At 41.4% G+C, this 17,581-nt stretch overlaps 1 protein-coding gene across 1 annotated transcript in view; it reads left to right on the top strand.

Moving 5' to 3' along the window:
* Positions 1-437: 437 nt before the first annotated feature.
* Positions 438-17,581, top strand: part of Mhcl (Myosin heavy chain-like) — a 276,806-nt gene continuing 259,662 nt past the window's right edge. The window contains exons 1-5 of the mRNA XM_072301636.1: positions 438-579; positions 1,945-2,129; positions 13,550-13,951; positions 14,580-15,176; positions 17,451-17,576. Of these exons, the coding sequence (XP_072157737.1) occupies positions 1,974-2,129; positions 13,550-13,951; positions 14,580-15,176; positions 17,451-17,576 (1,281 nt within the window). The 5' untranslated portion in view covers positions 438-579; positions 1,945-1,973. The remainder of the gene's footprint in view (positions 580-1,944; positions 2,130-13,549; positions 13,952-14,579; positions 15,177-17,450; positions 17,577-17,581) is intronic.

Raw genomic sequence — 17,581 nt, forward strand, 5'->3', positions numbered from 1 at the left:
GGGATGCATTGTATCGTTATCATCGTCAAAACGAACTCTTCCGGAGGAACACGGTACTACAAAAATGTGCCCCAGTGCTAAACTAGAGGTTCCTTATCGGCCGCTATGTTATGCTCCATGTACTAGTTCCGTGTTGGTCTGTTGGTGTGGTGTATGTGTGAGAGTGAAGTGGAATGCGGAATGTTTTGTCATTCGGTCGATCGTTGAAGTTTGAATCTCACCTAGATCTAATTTGTTACTTCTTTTCTACATAATTTATTAAATTACTTAGATGATAAGTTCTGTTTAATTTTTTCAATCATATCATTTCGTTTTGTGTTCTTTTTTCGTTTTAATTTTCGGATAGTATCGGCTTTGTTTACTCGCGAATTTCGCACTCGGTTTTAGGTTATGTTGTGTTATTCCCACTGTTATCGCGGCTTGAATTTGGCTTGAATTCATCAGTGAAGTGTTTTGAGTGATAGTTGATTAATATTTAGTGTTTAGCTGTAATCTACAATGATTATGTGTTCAATTTAGCGGTTCAAGCTGTCTTCGGATTGCCTTCTTCAGGTTTCCCCGCCATGAACTGATGATTTGGTGAGTATCTGATGTAACGTCTTCTCCGTCTGAAACACATTTTTAATTGGATGTCATCAGAAATATTCCTCCTGAATATCCTATTCGTTTTAAAATGAACGAATTAACAGTTAGTGCGAAAGCACTGATTAAGTCATTCAAGTCAGTCGCAGGTGAGTTCTGCGTTCTGAAAGGAGGTTTCGGCAGACAAGATCATGTATCCTTATCGAAGTTGTCATGCCGTTTTGTCAATGCCAAGGGCATACTTTGCGGTAAAGCACCAGAGCTCAAGCAATTTTTATTGTATCTAATGCACAATTTTTACTGCTAAATTTTACAAAATCCAGAGCAACTGACAGTCTTATCAGTTTTAAAGTGCAGACGAAAGTGAATATATCACGAGTTTTCTGTGTTCTCTATTTATTTCTGAAAGCAGTCCTTAGTAAAATAGAGGATTGATCTATAAAGATGTATGTGTGGTTATCTGTACAGGTTGTTTCTTATGATTAATCACACTTCGAATGGGCTTGTAATTTCCCAACAGTGGTAAAAAATCCTGCATACTGTAAATTTAAATGTAGCAATGCTAGCGCAAACTCGTAAACCACATTTTTTTCCCTTCAAACAGTGTTTGCGCTCATTAATATGACAGTTTCATTTTGGATGAACAGGAAATGCTGTCTTTTCATGTACATAGTATGCAGAGAGAATATTTTTCAGAAGTGAAATTGCATTTTCTGTAAAGAATAACTTTCATTATGCACAATTAAAACGCATCATCATGAATCAAATGTATCTAGCTCCAAGTTCCTATGATCCATGCGCCACTTTATGTTAAATCTGAAATGAAAAATTGCAATGCATTTAAACACCTGAGAACACTCACACACAAAAAAAAAAAAACAATTGGTTTAAAGTAAGTAGGTATATTTATTGAAGCAAAATGAAAAACAAGTTAATCAGCCAAAATACACATAATAAAATAACACCTTAATTTGGGTAAAAGGCTGCAATAAAAAAAACAAAGGATAAACAAAACCCGGAACGTTTCAAAATAGTTACAATTTCATTTTCAACCGAAAAAGAAAAATTAAAAATAAAAACAAGCCGTCTCTATGCTGTTATTAGTATCGGTCTTGCAACAACAGCGTAGCGACGGCTCGTTTTTATTCTTAATTTTTCTTTTCCTGTTGAAAATAAAATTCTAACTATTTTGAAACGTTCCGGGTTTTGTTTATCCTTTGTTGTTTATTTGCAGCCTTTTCCCCAAATTAAGTTGTTCTTTTATTGAAGCAATATCAAGGTTTTTTTAAACTCAGTAACTATCGCAGCATTCCTACAGCTTTTCAAAGTGCCTCATATGTTTGTTCGTTTGTCTGATTTCAGACAGCGGATATATCTTCAATCACCCGGAAATGTTCAGTTTTATGAAGAAAGGCTCCACCAGTGGAGCAGTTCCTGTTGACAAAGAAGAAAAAGAAAAACGGAAACGAGAGAAGAAGGAACGCAAGGAAAAAGAAAAACGAGAAAGAGGAAGTATGACTGCAGAAGAGCTACTGCGATTAGATGAGGTGGGTACATAAAGTCTTTAAACATATTCATCACTATTATTGACGGCCAAAGTGGGAAACGACGTACCTCCATTTGTGATGTAATCGCAGACTTCCTGCCATACTTCATTTTTTCTTTGAAAAACTAGGCAACTTAATTTCTTGAAAACTTGTCTGTCATCTCTGACATCAGAATGTTCTGTCAAAATCTCAAGCTACATAGGTAGTTGACTAGTCCCACTTTGAAAACTTAAAATAGGAGCAGAGATTTTGAAACACTGCAATATAGATAAGTTGTTTTGCACTTTAGCTATCAATATGTGGATGTGTTTCAAATTGAAAAGGTCACGCCTAAAAAAACACTGCTCAATTGATGGAAACAATTTTTAGTGAGAAGGTTTTGTGCACCCTTGATACGCAAGAAGTAGCCCTCTTGGAGGAAATATTATTTTTTAGCCCTCCTCTGATTGGTTATTTATTATGATGCAGAAAAGAACAATAGATAAACAATAACTCAAATGCTTACCTCTAAATATTTTACAATAAATATTTTGCAGTTTTGGCTGACGATTTGTTACTGCCTAGTTGTATGCATGTAGATGGTGAGTTTACAATGGTTTATCAAACTTCCGTACTCAACTAAAACTCTCATGATAGAGGGAAAAAGCTTTTCAACGGTGAAACTACTAAACCATGTATCTCGGTTTGCGACAATGCAGACTTTCTGCCATGCTTTCATTTTTAAATGGAAAATGACTCAACTTTAAATCTTGAAAACTTCAAGGTGATTTTTCTGCCCTTCTTGAAGATTTTTCTGTGAAAACTTCAAGGATTGATATTGATTTGTTCTTCTGCAATTAAATAAAATGGAAGCAGAGATTTCTGAACACCGCAAACGAAATACGCTATATGGCAGTTTCACCATCGTTTGGTGATTTAATTGAATGTAGTGTTGTTGACTTTTCCCCAAAAATTGATTAAATCGAAAGTATCGACTGCGTCCAAAAACCGATCAGGTATTCACAGAGAAATCAAGGCTGAAAAGTGATTTTCAAGCAAATTGCTGTGAAAAAAAACAGGGTGCCTAGCATCAGGAAAAATCGGAAAATATCAGGAATTTTGGCCGATCAGGTAAAAATCAGGAAAATCGGAAAAATCGAACGTTTTATCAGGAATTTTTCTTACGCGAATCCCCTCAGCGGAGAAGTCTTACTGCTTTTTGCCTGCCGTGCCAGGAGTTGTCGCGTCGTCTTCGTTTCCGATAATTTCTCACCCGTAGCGCTTGTGCCGTTTAAAGAAGGCCTCATCAAATATCAGGAAAATATCAGGAATTTTCAAAATGGAAAAATCAGAAATTTTTAAAAAATATCAGGAAAATATCAGGATTTTTCAAAATTAAAAAATACTATCCACCCTGAAAAATGGATTTACAGGAAAAGTGTCATGTTGTTCGTTTCTCTTTAGTTCTCGCCTCACTGAGCGTTGAGTTTCATTGTCTCTTAAATTGGGGCTATGTCAATGGCTTCCTTAGTTTTGAAGAATAATATAGACTCATTGCTTCCTTAATTATCTAGGGGTAAAAATTTTTTGAGGAAAAAATCGAAAAATTCGATTTCTGAGTAAAAGATTGCTTCAAAGACAAAATTGATTAAAGTGAATCGATTATTTTGTGCACAAAATGGATTTCTTCCGAAAATCGATAAAAAATCAACAACACTAATTGAGTGTAAGTAACGAGTGATGCCTCTAACAGTGTATCGACGGTGTAAGTCGGCAATCACATAACTCGGTTTGCGACGTCGCAGACTTCCTGTCATACTTTATTTTTTAAACGGAAAACTACTCGACGGCAATTCTTTAAAACTGCCTTGATTTTTCTTCTCTGTGCGAAGAAAATTTTGCATAAACTTCAGGGAATGATGTCAATTTGTTCTCCTTTAAAAAAATAACTTAGAGACGGAGATTTTTAGACACCGCAAACGAGTTATGTGATTGCCGACTTACACCGTCGATATGTGATGGATAATGAGCCTCTAGACAGGGTAAGAACTGGAGGCTCTAAGCACAAGAATCTGCATCAGAATTTCGCGTAGAATTCAATGGTACAAACGGGAATTCATGAAACCAACTAATAAGCGAGATATTTGCGTAAATAGACTGCGCATTTTTGTAAATCCCGCTCGCCTAATATACGAATGACGTCACATTTGTAGCCAATAGGATTGTCGCAGCGCTGCGCAGCGCCGACTGAGCATCGGCCATCGAAAACGTCCAACGCTCCCAACGCCGGGATCGTAAACAAACGAAAATTGATAACAGGAAGGACCCAAGCACCCAAGCAACTCGAAATCTTTTAATTTTCATTAATTACAGTCCATGTTCGACTTCAAGAAAGCATTTGACAACCATTTTCCTCGTATTTTATAACCTGGAGCCACAGCCTATCGGCTCATTGTAATGTGCACTCTGAGAATCAGTTCCACAAGTCCAAACCCTGACATTCTTTTCTTTGACCATTCTCTTTTCATTCTCGCCACAATTTAAGTGTTATGCAGTTTCTTTATCTAAAATATGTGGTCTTGAATTCATTCAGGAGTCAGAAGTTTACCTTTCTTTTAGTATTACAGCCCTTTGACCCCTCAAACTTCACCGATATGACCTCATGTAGTTCAAGGTTTCTCTGGCCCGAACCGAGTGATTACACATCTGAGGTGTGTCTCATGGTTCTTCAAATTAGCAGTTTAGAACTAAATTAGGGACTACAGTGACTCAATCCAGTTCTGCTTTCTTGTTCAATGTTTGTTATCAGTGTCTGTTCTTTTACGTGACCAATCTAGTGCATGCACTGTTACGCTATAAGTACAGGTATTATTGCTTTTTTCCTGCTGTCAGACCTTTTTCTTAAGCCTGCTGATTCACCACAGAATCTGCCCTAGTTGTGTAAATAATTTGGTGTGTAGTTATTGAGTTAATACCTCCTTGCGGTGATGCAAACTTTCTCAGATCCGTCATAAGTGGGTATTGCATTTAGACGATCACTCGGACCAGATGAAATCACTGCTCTAGCAGCTCCAAATTTATACTTTGATCTCTGATTCACTAATAAATAACACTTTATGGTGTCATTTATATTTAATCAGTTCAAAGCTAATTCGACAATGAATCATCAATGGTCCGATCGAAAAAGGAATTTTCTGGTGCGTGCTACGGCTGAATCGACACTACATTCAATTTTCGAAAGCTTCAATCAGGACATGACCATCCGTCTTGAAGTGAAAATATTTTTCAACCATTCAAGTAGTTCAAAAGGTAAGATATCTGAAGTTACTAAGGTATCACCAGGGTACATACGGATCTGTTGTTGGACAGTTAGTGTGAGTATGCTTACGTTTGTGGATAATCATTCATGGCAAAAAGAGGACGTTAATGACAAGGCTAAACTGGGAAACCACTTACCTAAATTCACAAAGTTTCAGACTTCCTGTTCCTCTTAATTTCTCAATTAAAAAATCATTCAACAAAATCTCTGAAATGTGATATTTTTCCTCTACATGGGCAGAAAATTCAGTAATTAATTCAAACAATATGCTGACTTGCTTCCCTTTGAAAATCTGAACTGGATGTAGAAAGTTTGAGCAACGTATTCAGGATATGTAATTTACACGTTTTGCAAATGATACCTATGTTTGGCCATTAGATTGGTTTGAGAAGTAAATGTTACAAATGTCATCCCTGGTCAATCTGAACTGTTTTTCCCAACTTGTTTTCATGGTGGGATGTAATTCTATGACTTTTCAAGATCCTTTCATCTTTCGGTACCTGAAAAATTCAGTGAACCAAACGACTTTCAATAGGAATCGTTGGCAACTTTACCATTGAAATGATTCTTAGGTGATTTTGAATGGAACAATCTTACACAAACTTTTGTTGAGCAGGTTTTACTCGCCCTGAATTCTTAAAAGAGAGGAAAAATATTTTCTTAACGCTTGGAGGATGATCTAACTATGTTGCAGGTAAGTAGGTGTGATCACTTAATTTCATGAAATTCAGTAAGGCTCGTCGCTGCATGAAACACATAAAACATACTGATTAAGAAATGAATCCTCAAATAATTAGCAACTGTTTTGTGCAATATCTGTTGATTAGCATTTGATGATAACTAGAATACAAAAATTCTGAAATTAAGAAACCAGGAATAAATAACTACCAGAATGGTCTTATCAGATTTTCTCTGAGACAAATTTCCATATTCATTGATGAAGTGTAGCGTGCATTTGAATTCACAATGTTTGGAATTTCCAATAGCATTTAAGGCCTGAGGCACAATTCCTTATCTTTTAAAGCAGGGAAGACACCTTGGACCCTCCATCATTCGTAACTCACAGCTTTCAGATTGGTTCAGTCATGTCTTCGAGCAGAAAAGCCCTTTAAATGACCAATTTCCACAATTTTATAACTTCACCCACTTGAGATGTTGTATTCCTCTTTAGATATATGGCAGGAGAGTATATTCTGAAATTTACAGGACACACATCTCTTCAGAAATAGGAGAGTGCTAACATAATTATTACTTACCAAGTACCAGTTCCTGATGAATTTTTTTAAGGTTCATGCTTTCGAAAGTTGAGTTGTAGGTAATGTCGATTCAGCCGTAGCACGCACCAGAAAATTCCTTTTTCGATCGGACCATTGATGATTCATTGTCGAATTAGCTTTGAACTGATTAAATATAAATGACACCATAAAGTGTTATTTATTAGTGAATCAGAGATCAAAGTATAAATTTGGAGCTGCTAGAGCAGTGATTTCATCTGGTCCGAGTGATCGTCTAAATGCAATACCCACTTATGACGGATCTGAGAAAGTTTGCATCACCGCAAGGAGGTATTAACTCAATAACTACACACCAAATTATTTACACAACTAGGGCAGATTCTGTGGTGAATCAGCAGGCTTAAGAAAAAGGTCTGACAGCAGGAAAAAAGCAATAATACCTGTACTTATAGCGTAACAGTGCATGCACTAGATTGGTCACGTAAAAGAACAGACACTGATAACAAACATTGAACAAGAAAGCAGAACTGGATTGAGTCACTGTAGTCCCTAATTTAGTTCTAAACTGCTAATTTGAAGAACCATGAGACACACCTCAGATGTGTAATCACTCGGTTCGGGCCAGAGAAACCTTGAACTACATGAGGTCATATCGGTGAAGTTTGAGGGGTCAAAGGGCTGTAATACTAAAAGAAAGGTAAACTTCTGACTCCTGAATGAATTCAAGACCACATATTTTAGATAAAGAAACTGCATAACACTTAAATTGTGGCGAGAATGAAAAGAGAATGGTCAAAGAAAAGAATGTCAGGGTTTGGACTTGTGGAACTGATTCTCAGAGTGCACATTACAATGAGCCGATAGGCTGTGGCTCCAGGTTATAAAATACGAGGAAAATGGTTGTCAAATGCTTTCTTGAAGTCGAACATGGACTGTAATTAATGAAAATTAAAAGATTTCGAGTTGCTTGGGTGCTTGGGTCCTTCCTGTTATCAATTTTCGTTTGTTTACGGTCCCGGCGTTGGGAGCGTTGGACGTTTTCGATGGCCGATGCTCAGTCGGCGCTGCGCAGCGCTGCGACAATCCTATTGGCTACAAATGTGACGTCATTCGTATATTAGGCGAGCGGGATTTACAAAAATGCGCAGTCTATTTACGCAAATATCTCGCTTATTAGTTGGTTTCATGAATTCCCGTTTGTACCATTGAATTCTACGCGAAATTCTGATGCAGATTCATGTGCTTAGAGCCTCCAGTTCTTACCCTGTCTAGAGGCTCATTGTGCTAAAATGAGTTTTATCTCTCCTTTTTATACCATACCCCAGCCCAAACGATTCGAGGCGGTGCAGTATCTGCGATCACGCGATCGGTGAGGAAATTTTCGGGAAAGTGAGGAAATTTTTGTTTAAAGCGACACCAACAAAGTTTTCGGAAAAAATCCCGGATCGTGAGAAACTCTCGGCCGAATGCCACTTTTTGCACCTCTGAAAAATTGTGTGATCTAAGTTTATCCCCAACCGCTTGAAATATTGCGCATATGCCGCGATATGGAGTCGAAAAATGCTTAATTTATTATGATTTTACAAACCCGTTGAAAGCATTGCGTACTTGCTCCGATTTTGAGAAGCGCCATGTCGATTTTTCTAGAATCGTTGAAAAAATAGAGCATTTCCAGCGACATTGAGATTAGATCTTGTAGTTTCTCACATTTTGGCAAATCCCCCGGAAAAATTGCGTAATTCTCGCGATATCGGTATAAAAATCGCGTGAGTTCTTCTAATTTAACGGAACCGCCGGAAAAATCGTGTATTTTTCACGACATTGAGATGAAAATTGCGCAATTTCTCACTTGTTCCCCAAACCGATGCATGCTTGATGAATCCAGTAAATGTTATGAGCTTGCATCGTTTAATGATGATTTCGAGCGTGCAACTATTCCAACTCCGGAGTAGGTATGTGGTATCACGTGAAACCGAAGGAGAATGTTATCTCTTCCCCTATCTGAAATGTCTGACGTTTTTAATATTGCGCTCGCATCCTTATCCAAATCTCGTACATCCCGCGATATTGAGTTGAATATCGCGTGATCTTTTATGTTCTTACAAAACCACTGAAATTTCATGTCTAAGCCGTGATATTCAGGTGATGTCCGCTTGAATTTTTTTTTCCAGTAAAACCGCTCGAAAAATCGAGTACTGCCGGGATACCGAGTTGAAATCGCGTAATTCTCGCGACTTAGGCATGAAAATCGCATTATTTCTTTCTTTTATACCAAAACGCTTCATAAGTGATGAACGTAGGCATTATGTTCGCATCATTAAATGAGGACATTAAGTGCGCAACTATTCGAACTCCGGAGTGGGTATGTGGTATCACGAGACATTGAAGGCAAATATTGCCTGTTTGCCTGTACTTACGTTCATGAATGCAGGTACCCTGCTCGCATCAATAGGCTCGAAAATCAAGCGCGTAACTACCCAAATTTTGGAGGAAGTATGTAGTATCACGCGAAACTGAAGAGGAATATTTGTTTTTCGCCGGTCTCTAATTGCTAACGTGTATATGAATGTTATGCTCGCATCGTTATCAAAATCGCTTATTTTCCACATTGTTGAGGTGAAAATTGTTTCATCTTTTATGTTCGCACACAACCGCTGGAAATATCACATATTATATGTCTTGATACTGATAGTGAGTTAAAAAATGCGGAACTATTTTATGATTCTTCTGTTGATCCCTTGGAATAATTGCATATTTGTCGTGATTCAGAGGTAATGTCTCACTTCCATACTGAAAATACAGAGATAAAAATCCGTAATCTCCCTTGAATTTTCGAATTCCCTCAAAAAATCGTGTATTTCTCTTGATATATTGATAAGAATCGCGTAATTTATCCTTTTTCCCACAACCGCTGAATGAATCATGAACGCAGGTTTATGGTGTTACAAAATCGAGTATTTGCCGCGATATGGAGGTGATTTTTGCGTAATGTTACACTTTTTTACTCAATCGCTGAAAAATCGCGAATTTGTCATGATTCTCGAATTCACTGTAAAAATCGTGTATTTTCCGTGCTATTGAGATGAAAATGACGTAATCTCTCACTTTTCCTGCAAAACTGCTACCCGAATTATGAATGCAGGTATTTTGCTCGCATCTTTTAATAAGGGAATCAAGCGCGCAACTATTTGAACTCCAGAGTGCGTATGTGGTATCCAGCGAAAATGAAGGAAAATCTTAGCCTTCCGCCTGCCTCAAGTCGCCAACGTTTATGAATGTAGGCATTACTACCGTGCTAAGAAAGAACGCCGTATAAAAATTCGAGAGTTGCCAAAGTCCCTTCGATTAAATGCTTATTTTTGAGGAATTTATGAACATCATTCCTTGAAATTTTCAGGAAATTTAGGTGAAATTGGGATAAAAATTCTCTGGATAGTTGGAACAAAAATATTCATCAATTAACCAGAAAATTCGTGTTTTATCGAAGGAAATTTGGCAACGCCTGAAGGTTCATACGGCGTTTTTCTTCAGCACGGCAGATTATGGGCGCATCATTAAATGAGGAAATCGAGCGCGTAACTATGCGAACTCCAGAGTAAGTATGTGGTATCACGCGAAACTGAAGCAGAATCTTAGCTCTTTGCCTGTCTTAAAGTATTGATGTTTATGAATCATCCGACGCTCTCATCTTTACGGAAATCGCGGTATTAAGGTGAAAATTGCAGCGTTGGAAGATCTAATGGATCATACGATCCGCGGATCGCGTGATGGGTAAATAATCGACCAATAGACAAGGTACAAATTTAAGGATTCTAATATACTTTTCTCGACCAACATTTCTCGTAGAACACGATCCTTGCATCAAAAATTACTGAAATCAACTCCTAACTACGATATTAACGTTTACATTTTACATTGGTTACGAGCAATTTTAATTGCCCGGTCAAAAGAAGCACAAAACTCTACGTGAGTCACTATCGCGCACTACAACAGTTTTGGCAGGCTTCTCAGTCAAAAATTGTTCATTTCCTACCCTTTATCGTTCAAAGTGCACCCTTGTAAAAATTTGCAGTAGAATCTATGTTCCAAAATACCATAGACCTACAGCCGGCTATAAGATTTCCAATAGCCTCTATAGCCGGCAGTACAATTTCTAATAGCCATTTATAGCCGATGGCGATTAAGCAACAGCCTGGCGATAAAGTGTATGTTAAACGTTACTAATTACGGATGCTAGGACTTACTGAGTTTTTGAACTGCCGCTCTCTTTTTGGGCCGTAGTATCTTGATTTATTTGCGAGGAAAGCTCCGTGCTTTTAAAGGATGCCTGAAATTTCTAATATGTTGGAGCGCCTTCAATTTCGTATGATACTGTGCAATACCTCTGGTGTGAAATAGTTGCTTCAAGCGCCGTGGTACGCTGCGGCGCGGCGCGGCAAGTGGGCAGCCAGCGCGATACGCGCATTGGCGCCTACAAACCCAACAGGGATACTTCACGCATTGCGCAATGCGTGAGGTATCCCTGTTAGGTTTGTAGGCGCCAGTGCGCCGCCACGCCGCTCTGCTTTGTGTTAGGCTCTAATATTTAATCTCGTGGAGTCAGCGTTTTTCAATTCATGACTTTGAAATGTTTACACACTGTGTATTATAAATTGATGAAAAAAAATATGTATTAAAAGAAAATATACTGTGCGTTTTGTAAATATTAAGGCGATTCCGTACAAACTTAAGGAGCTAAAGCACACGAATTTCTACACAATTTCTTATAGCTTTTTATAGCCAATGGCGAAAAAGCAACAGCCAGGCGATAAAGTGTAAAGCCCGGCGATAGGAACTTTAGCCTCGTATAATTTTTTATCGCTTCGTGTATCCCGGCCGTATGAGTTTTTCCACTTTCTACAGCCAGCTATATGATTTTCTATCGCCCTCTTCAGTCGGCTGTAAGAACTCCTACGGTATTTTGAAACGCAGCTCCAATCGCCAATTTTTACCAGGGTAAACAATTTGCTATAGCTGAGCCAAAGCGTCAATATTGAGATTGTCATATCGACGGTGTAAGTCGGCAATCACATAACTCGGTTTGCGACGTCGCAGACTTCCTGTTATACTTTATTTTTTAAACGGAAAACTACTCAACAGCAATTCTTTAAAACTGCGGTGATTTTTCTTCTATGTGTGAAGAAAATTCTGCAAAAACTTCAAGGAATGATGTCAATTTGTTCTCCTTTAAAAAAATAACACAGTGGCGGAGATTTTTAGACACCGCAAACGAGTTATGTGATTGCCGACTTACACCGTCGATATATATTTTCGTTAAGGGGAGACTGCCACGGTAACGTTTAGTTTGCGATCTGACGTATACGTGGACCATTCTGTTTTTACGAGCGGGAGGTTTGAACTCTCGCGTCAAAAAACGTTACACATCTTGGTGAGGAGTCAATTTCAATAATTTTTGTAACACAAATCGTGTTCTACGTTAAGTTTTGGCCAAGAAGCATGTACGAGAATGCTTAAATTCGTACCTCGTTCAGTGGTCCATCATATAGTTAGGTATTCCCAAGAAAACCCTGGGGAAGAAAACTTAGCATTCTCGTCAGGGAATGAGCACCTAAAAATCAGGGGAAATGAGGGAATGAGCATGGTCAAGAATGGGTCAGTTTCAATGGTCACAGAATCGTGTTCTGATGCTTGATTCTTACAGATCGGCTAAAAATAATAAGATCTGGTCACACCACAACTTTCTACATTCAATATTAACCGAGATATCGCCTTTTGAAAAGTCGGGTTTTTGAAGTCATCCGCCGCGGTATGGTGACACCTTTGGTTTCTTCCACCTTGCTTCCATCAGTCAGTGACGCACTGGTTACTAAACATGAAAATTTGATGAAAGTCTGGTGGAAGAAACCAAGGATGTCGTTACCGCGACGGATAATGTCAAAAACCCAACTTTTCAATGGGCGATATCTTGGTCAATAATAGCTGCTTTGTTGAATGCTCCGGTCTGCTCTCCGGAGGATCGTCAGCGGAGAGCTCGAAGGATTACCCGAAGACTTGACGTCAGCTATCCGTGTTGTCGTCGTCTGCCGGATTTGTTTATATTTGATGTCGAATACATAAAGTCGACGAAATCTTCCATATTTCTCAATTTTCAAAACTTGCATAACAATAAGTGAACAGCAGGCCCGAAATCCGATCTTATTGCCTGAAAAAAAATGCCAGAAAAAGACGCGAAGTGAAGAGAAATAAGGCTAACCTCACTGCTACGTCACTCTCCGGTAGTCTCCGACCTCGAGAGATCGGAGAGTTGGAAAGCCGTTCGGAGACTGACGTAGCAGGTCTCCGGGTAATTCCTCCGAAGTCCAACAACGGTTGTTTACATCTCCGGGTAACTCCGAAGAGCTCTCCGGAGAGTTTAACAACGCACCTACTGAACGTAGGAAGTTGTGGTTTGGACGGATCCTATTATTTTTAGCTAATCTGCAAGAATCAAAAACGTGATTCTGTGACAAGCGCAACTGACTCACCACAGAGTCCCCTCATACTGAGAGTCAAGACAATTCGGCTCATGGATGTCACAAACGGGAATAAAGATTACAGAAATTGAACGTTTTTCGTAATCTTTGATCGGCCCATTCTCAAATGCCTTTCTCCGTTCCTCCTCTCATTCCGTTTGTTCCCTGCCGAACCCGTAATTCCCTGGTCCATTCCAGATTATAATCTTTGCAATCGGTGAAAATGTAATCTTTATTCCCGTTTGTGACACTGTGGAGGCCTAAAATACAGGAACCAATCAGAAATGGATTCAAATTGTCTTGACTCTCAGTATAAGGGACTCTAACTCACCATAGGAAACATGTTTTTGACGGAGGCGGACTCTTTGATTTCAGGTGCGGAGATCCCTGAAAATCCGGGGCCGGCGCAAAGAGAAGGAGAAGTTGCCAAGCGGGATCACGGCCGACTACAGCGCCAACTTCTTCGCCGAGCTGGACCGGAACCTGGAGGCGGGCCGGGGCGGGGCGCCCGCGGGCGGGGGGCCCACCCCTGCGGGGCCCGGGCCCGGCGCGGGGGCGGCTAGCGACCCCGGCTGCGACACGGGGAGCTCCGACGCGAGCCTCAACTCCCTCTCCAACTACGCCAACCTCCCCCGGAGCGGCTCCAACTCCAAGATCCTCCCGCCGCTCCCCCCGAGGCCCCCCAAGCGGGGCATCCTCAAAGGCCCCCGCCTCAGCATCACCTCCATCACGAGCAGCGACGAGAACCTCCTCCTCCGCAACACCCTTCAAAATGAGGTACCATACAATACCACTTTTCCACTCCCTTAAGGACTTTAAGAGTCTTATAGTCTAGTAATTTCTACAATCAGCCCGCTGAAGGCTGGATAGACAAAGCGATAGACAAAGAAGGCATAAGTAACATGGAGCGATCCTATTGGTCGGAACGAGTTGTTGTCATAGACCAAGGAGGAAGTCATGGACTAACTCGTAGGGTCTCTCGCTGGTTATTACCTGCCTCCTTTGTCCATTTCGACCACTCGTTTCCACCAATGTGATCCCTCCATATCCTCTCTGTCTTCTTCTTCTATCGTTTTGTCTACCAATTTAAAGAGTGAGCCCGCTGATGATCTGTCAGCGGATATGCACCTACTTAGGGCCGATTGCAAGACCTCTGATCAGGTGCTTGTCAAAGTGGTGGTTTGAGCTAACCAGAGCTTGACCAAAGGTAGGTGTGTATGACTCCCGCTTTTCTTAAGGTCAAGTCCCGGTCACCTTTGTTCTCTCTCGCAAACCAGTAGTTAGGCTGTTTAGCAGATTGACTGCTGATCAGAGTCCGACCACTGGTTTGGTAACCAGAGGTTGAGCCGAGAACTAAGAGATCTTACAATCGGCCCTAATTCATCTCTTTGTTTTTGTTGTGCAGGTGATCGCGTACCAGAACATCCCGGTGCTGCCGGAGTCGGACAGCACGGACTTCATCAGCGTGGCGTCCAACTCGTACTCGCTGCCGGCCGGGATGGCGGGGGTGGGGGCGGGGGCGGAGGCGCGCTCCAAGGCCTCGGCCTCGTGCAGCATCGACAGCCTCACCGACTCGAGCTTCATGACCCCGCAGTTCAGCCTGAGCCCGGTCGGCGAGGGCCAGGGCCTCTACTCCAAGTTCAGCTCGGCCTACTCCTCCTCGGACAACTTCGAGAACTACTTCCTGCCGCTCCCGGACGTGGCCGGCATCACCCTCCCCGAGCCGAGGGTCGTCTCCATCAAGCGCCAGACCGGGGCCCGCACCGACTTCGGCTTCTCCCTCCGCCGGGCCATGGTCATCCAGAGGAACGTCGTCGCCGGCACCATCGCCCAGCAGGCCGTCGTCCTCGCCGAGCCCGGCGACATCGTCCAGCACCGCAACGACTCCGGCCTCCTCCCCGGGGACCGCCTCCTCGAGGTCGACGGTGTCGCCGTCGGCGAGAAGAGCAGGGAGCAGATCATCGATCTCATCAAGTCCGCCGGGGCCTCCGTTACGCTTAAGGTAAGTCTCCAGTCATGTATGCGTCTCGTTTTGAGGCCTCGATACACGATCGAATTCCCGAACCAATCACCATCAAAGCGTCGGGAGTCATTAGTCGTAAAATCGTTACTCTGCCGAATTTTCAAATGAAGACCTGGCAGAAATGTTTCGTGTGGCAAGAAATGATGAATGGTGGCACTTTATTCTGATCAAACTTTGACGGCCCGTCCAATTTTGATCAAAGAGGACTGTTGAATGGTGACGGTCACATGATGACCACCAGTCATCAATCGGTCTACTTTGATCGGAGTTGGTTCGGAATTTGATCGTGTACCGAGACCTAAAGGCAAGAACTGTAGATATGGACGCATTTAACTGCCGAATTTCGTGCGGAATGATAGAGTGCGTCTGATCATGAAAGTCGAATATTACATCGTATTCGACGCCATGACCAAACAGCTTACCTGGTGTGGTCATGTTAACAGGATGCTGCATGACGGAAGAAAGGCTGCTGAAGATGCTTGATTGGGTTCCTCCTGGGAGGAGACGAAGAGAACGTCCAGTGAATAGGTGGCGACAGGAAGTTTTAGAGGAAATGAGGGAGTGCCAACTCCTTGAAAGGCTTTGGGAGGACAGGAAACTAAACTTTGGAGCCTCATTGTCGTAGAGCGCCAAAAAGCGCTATGAAAGCGGCGTTTATGTATGTATTTCCTGCGGATCCTAGGATTCCCTATGATTTGGTCAAATTTTGATGGAGTCATGTTAAGACTTCCGATAGGAAGATTTTCGGTTTCGATGAGACCGCAAACCGTGCAGGCGAGCACGATCGAAATTTCTCCTGTATATCTAGTCAGGCAGCAGCTACCTGCCACCAGTCGTCTTCGACTTTTTCGGGGGAGTTTTTCAGGGTTGGCCAAGGTTGCCACCCCCACGTATAATTGCCATTCTTATCCAGAGACAAGAAACCCTCCATTTGTATCTTGGTAATAGAAACTTTTACTTTCGGGACTCCAACAGTCCAACAGCCAACTGTTGGCCCTTAATAGGTGGATGGTTAACAATGTGTTGAGAATTTCGTTTCGCAAACGAGCCGAAGTTTGCGAAACTTATTTGGCGCATGACGTTACCCAAAGCTCATCATTCATCTAGTAGGCAGATCAGCAGCCGAAAAAAGGATGATGACTGGTGGTTCCATGTAATTGGACGTATTTCTATCAAACGGAACTATGTGCATTATGACGTAAGCCCCGTTATGCACATATTCTTATTGGTCTCAGGGCTCATGTCTTAACGCACATAATTCCGTTTGACAGAAATACGTCCAATTTTTCATTAGGAAGTGCTGAATCCCCGAAATTAAAAACTTCCACCTGTCGGCAAGAGGCCAGTGGAGATTCTCTTTTCTCCGTTGACACCACATCAGTGATTTCTGTGCCGTATGCACCGCGTCAAGTAGAAAGGAACAAAGCCTTGTCAGCTATTGCCAAAAATTGGGCAATTTTATTGGTTACATGAAACCGGTTTTGCGGATTTGTGTGCAAATTTCAGTGAATTTTCTGCATTGCACAAAGGAAATCCCTCAAAATGTCCAAAGGAATCCGCACAAACTTTCTCTCATGAAAAATTCCGTCCCCCTGTTAAATTTGGCAGTAGCTGATGTGGCTCGGTTCTTCTCTGCTAAACGCGGTCCATTAATCGGTCCGCGGTCCGGTAATCACTCCGTAGATGAGTCCACTGCCTCTGAATTTTTGAATTGATATCCATTGGCGGATCTATCAATTGGGCAACATTGCCTTTTCTCCATTTAAACTTACTGAAATGTATCGATTTTTGGAGGGGCCAGGTTCTTTGGCAAGAATCGATTATTCAACACAGGTTTAAAGAGATGAAAGCCAGTGTTGCCAAATTACTGGATTCGCCTCTGTTTATATCCAAGAGGGCGCCGAGCTCATGGTGTGTGGCGGGCTACGTAGCGGCCAGGGAACCTTCTAGCTGCTCCACGCCGCACAGTGGATCAAGTCAACAGGAAAAGTCGGACAAAATTTGGAAACTTTAAACGCTTATGACTCCGTTTATACAAAATTTTGAGGTTCTAAAAGTGGTACCATTGGTTTTCTCGTGAAATTTTTTTCAAGAAGCACCCCTTAAAATTTAAAATGTGACGAAATAAATACAGAAATTTGCAGTTTTAGCCAAAAATTTCATGTCCGACCTCTCCCATTGACTCGATCCACTGTCCGCCATTTCATTATCCTTGTTAGATAGTATCAAATGGGTATTTTTTTTCTTTTTCAGGTGCAGCCGATTTCGGAGCTGAGCGAACTGAGCCGAAGGAGCACCGCGGCAGGTGTGGAAATGGCTCTGGATTACACCAACATCATGTCCGGCACGCTGAGGCGAAGCAAACTCAATAAAGCCAAGGTATG

Source organism: Bemisia tabaci, chromosome 6 (genome assembly GCF_918797505.1).
Source record: "Bemisia tabaci chromosome 6, PGI_BMITA_v3".
Taxonomy (NCBI): domain Eukaryota; kingdom Metazoa; phylum Arthropoda; class Insecta; order Hemiptera; family Aleyrodidae; genus Bemisia; species Bemisia tabaci.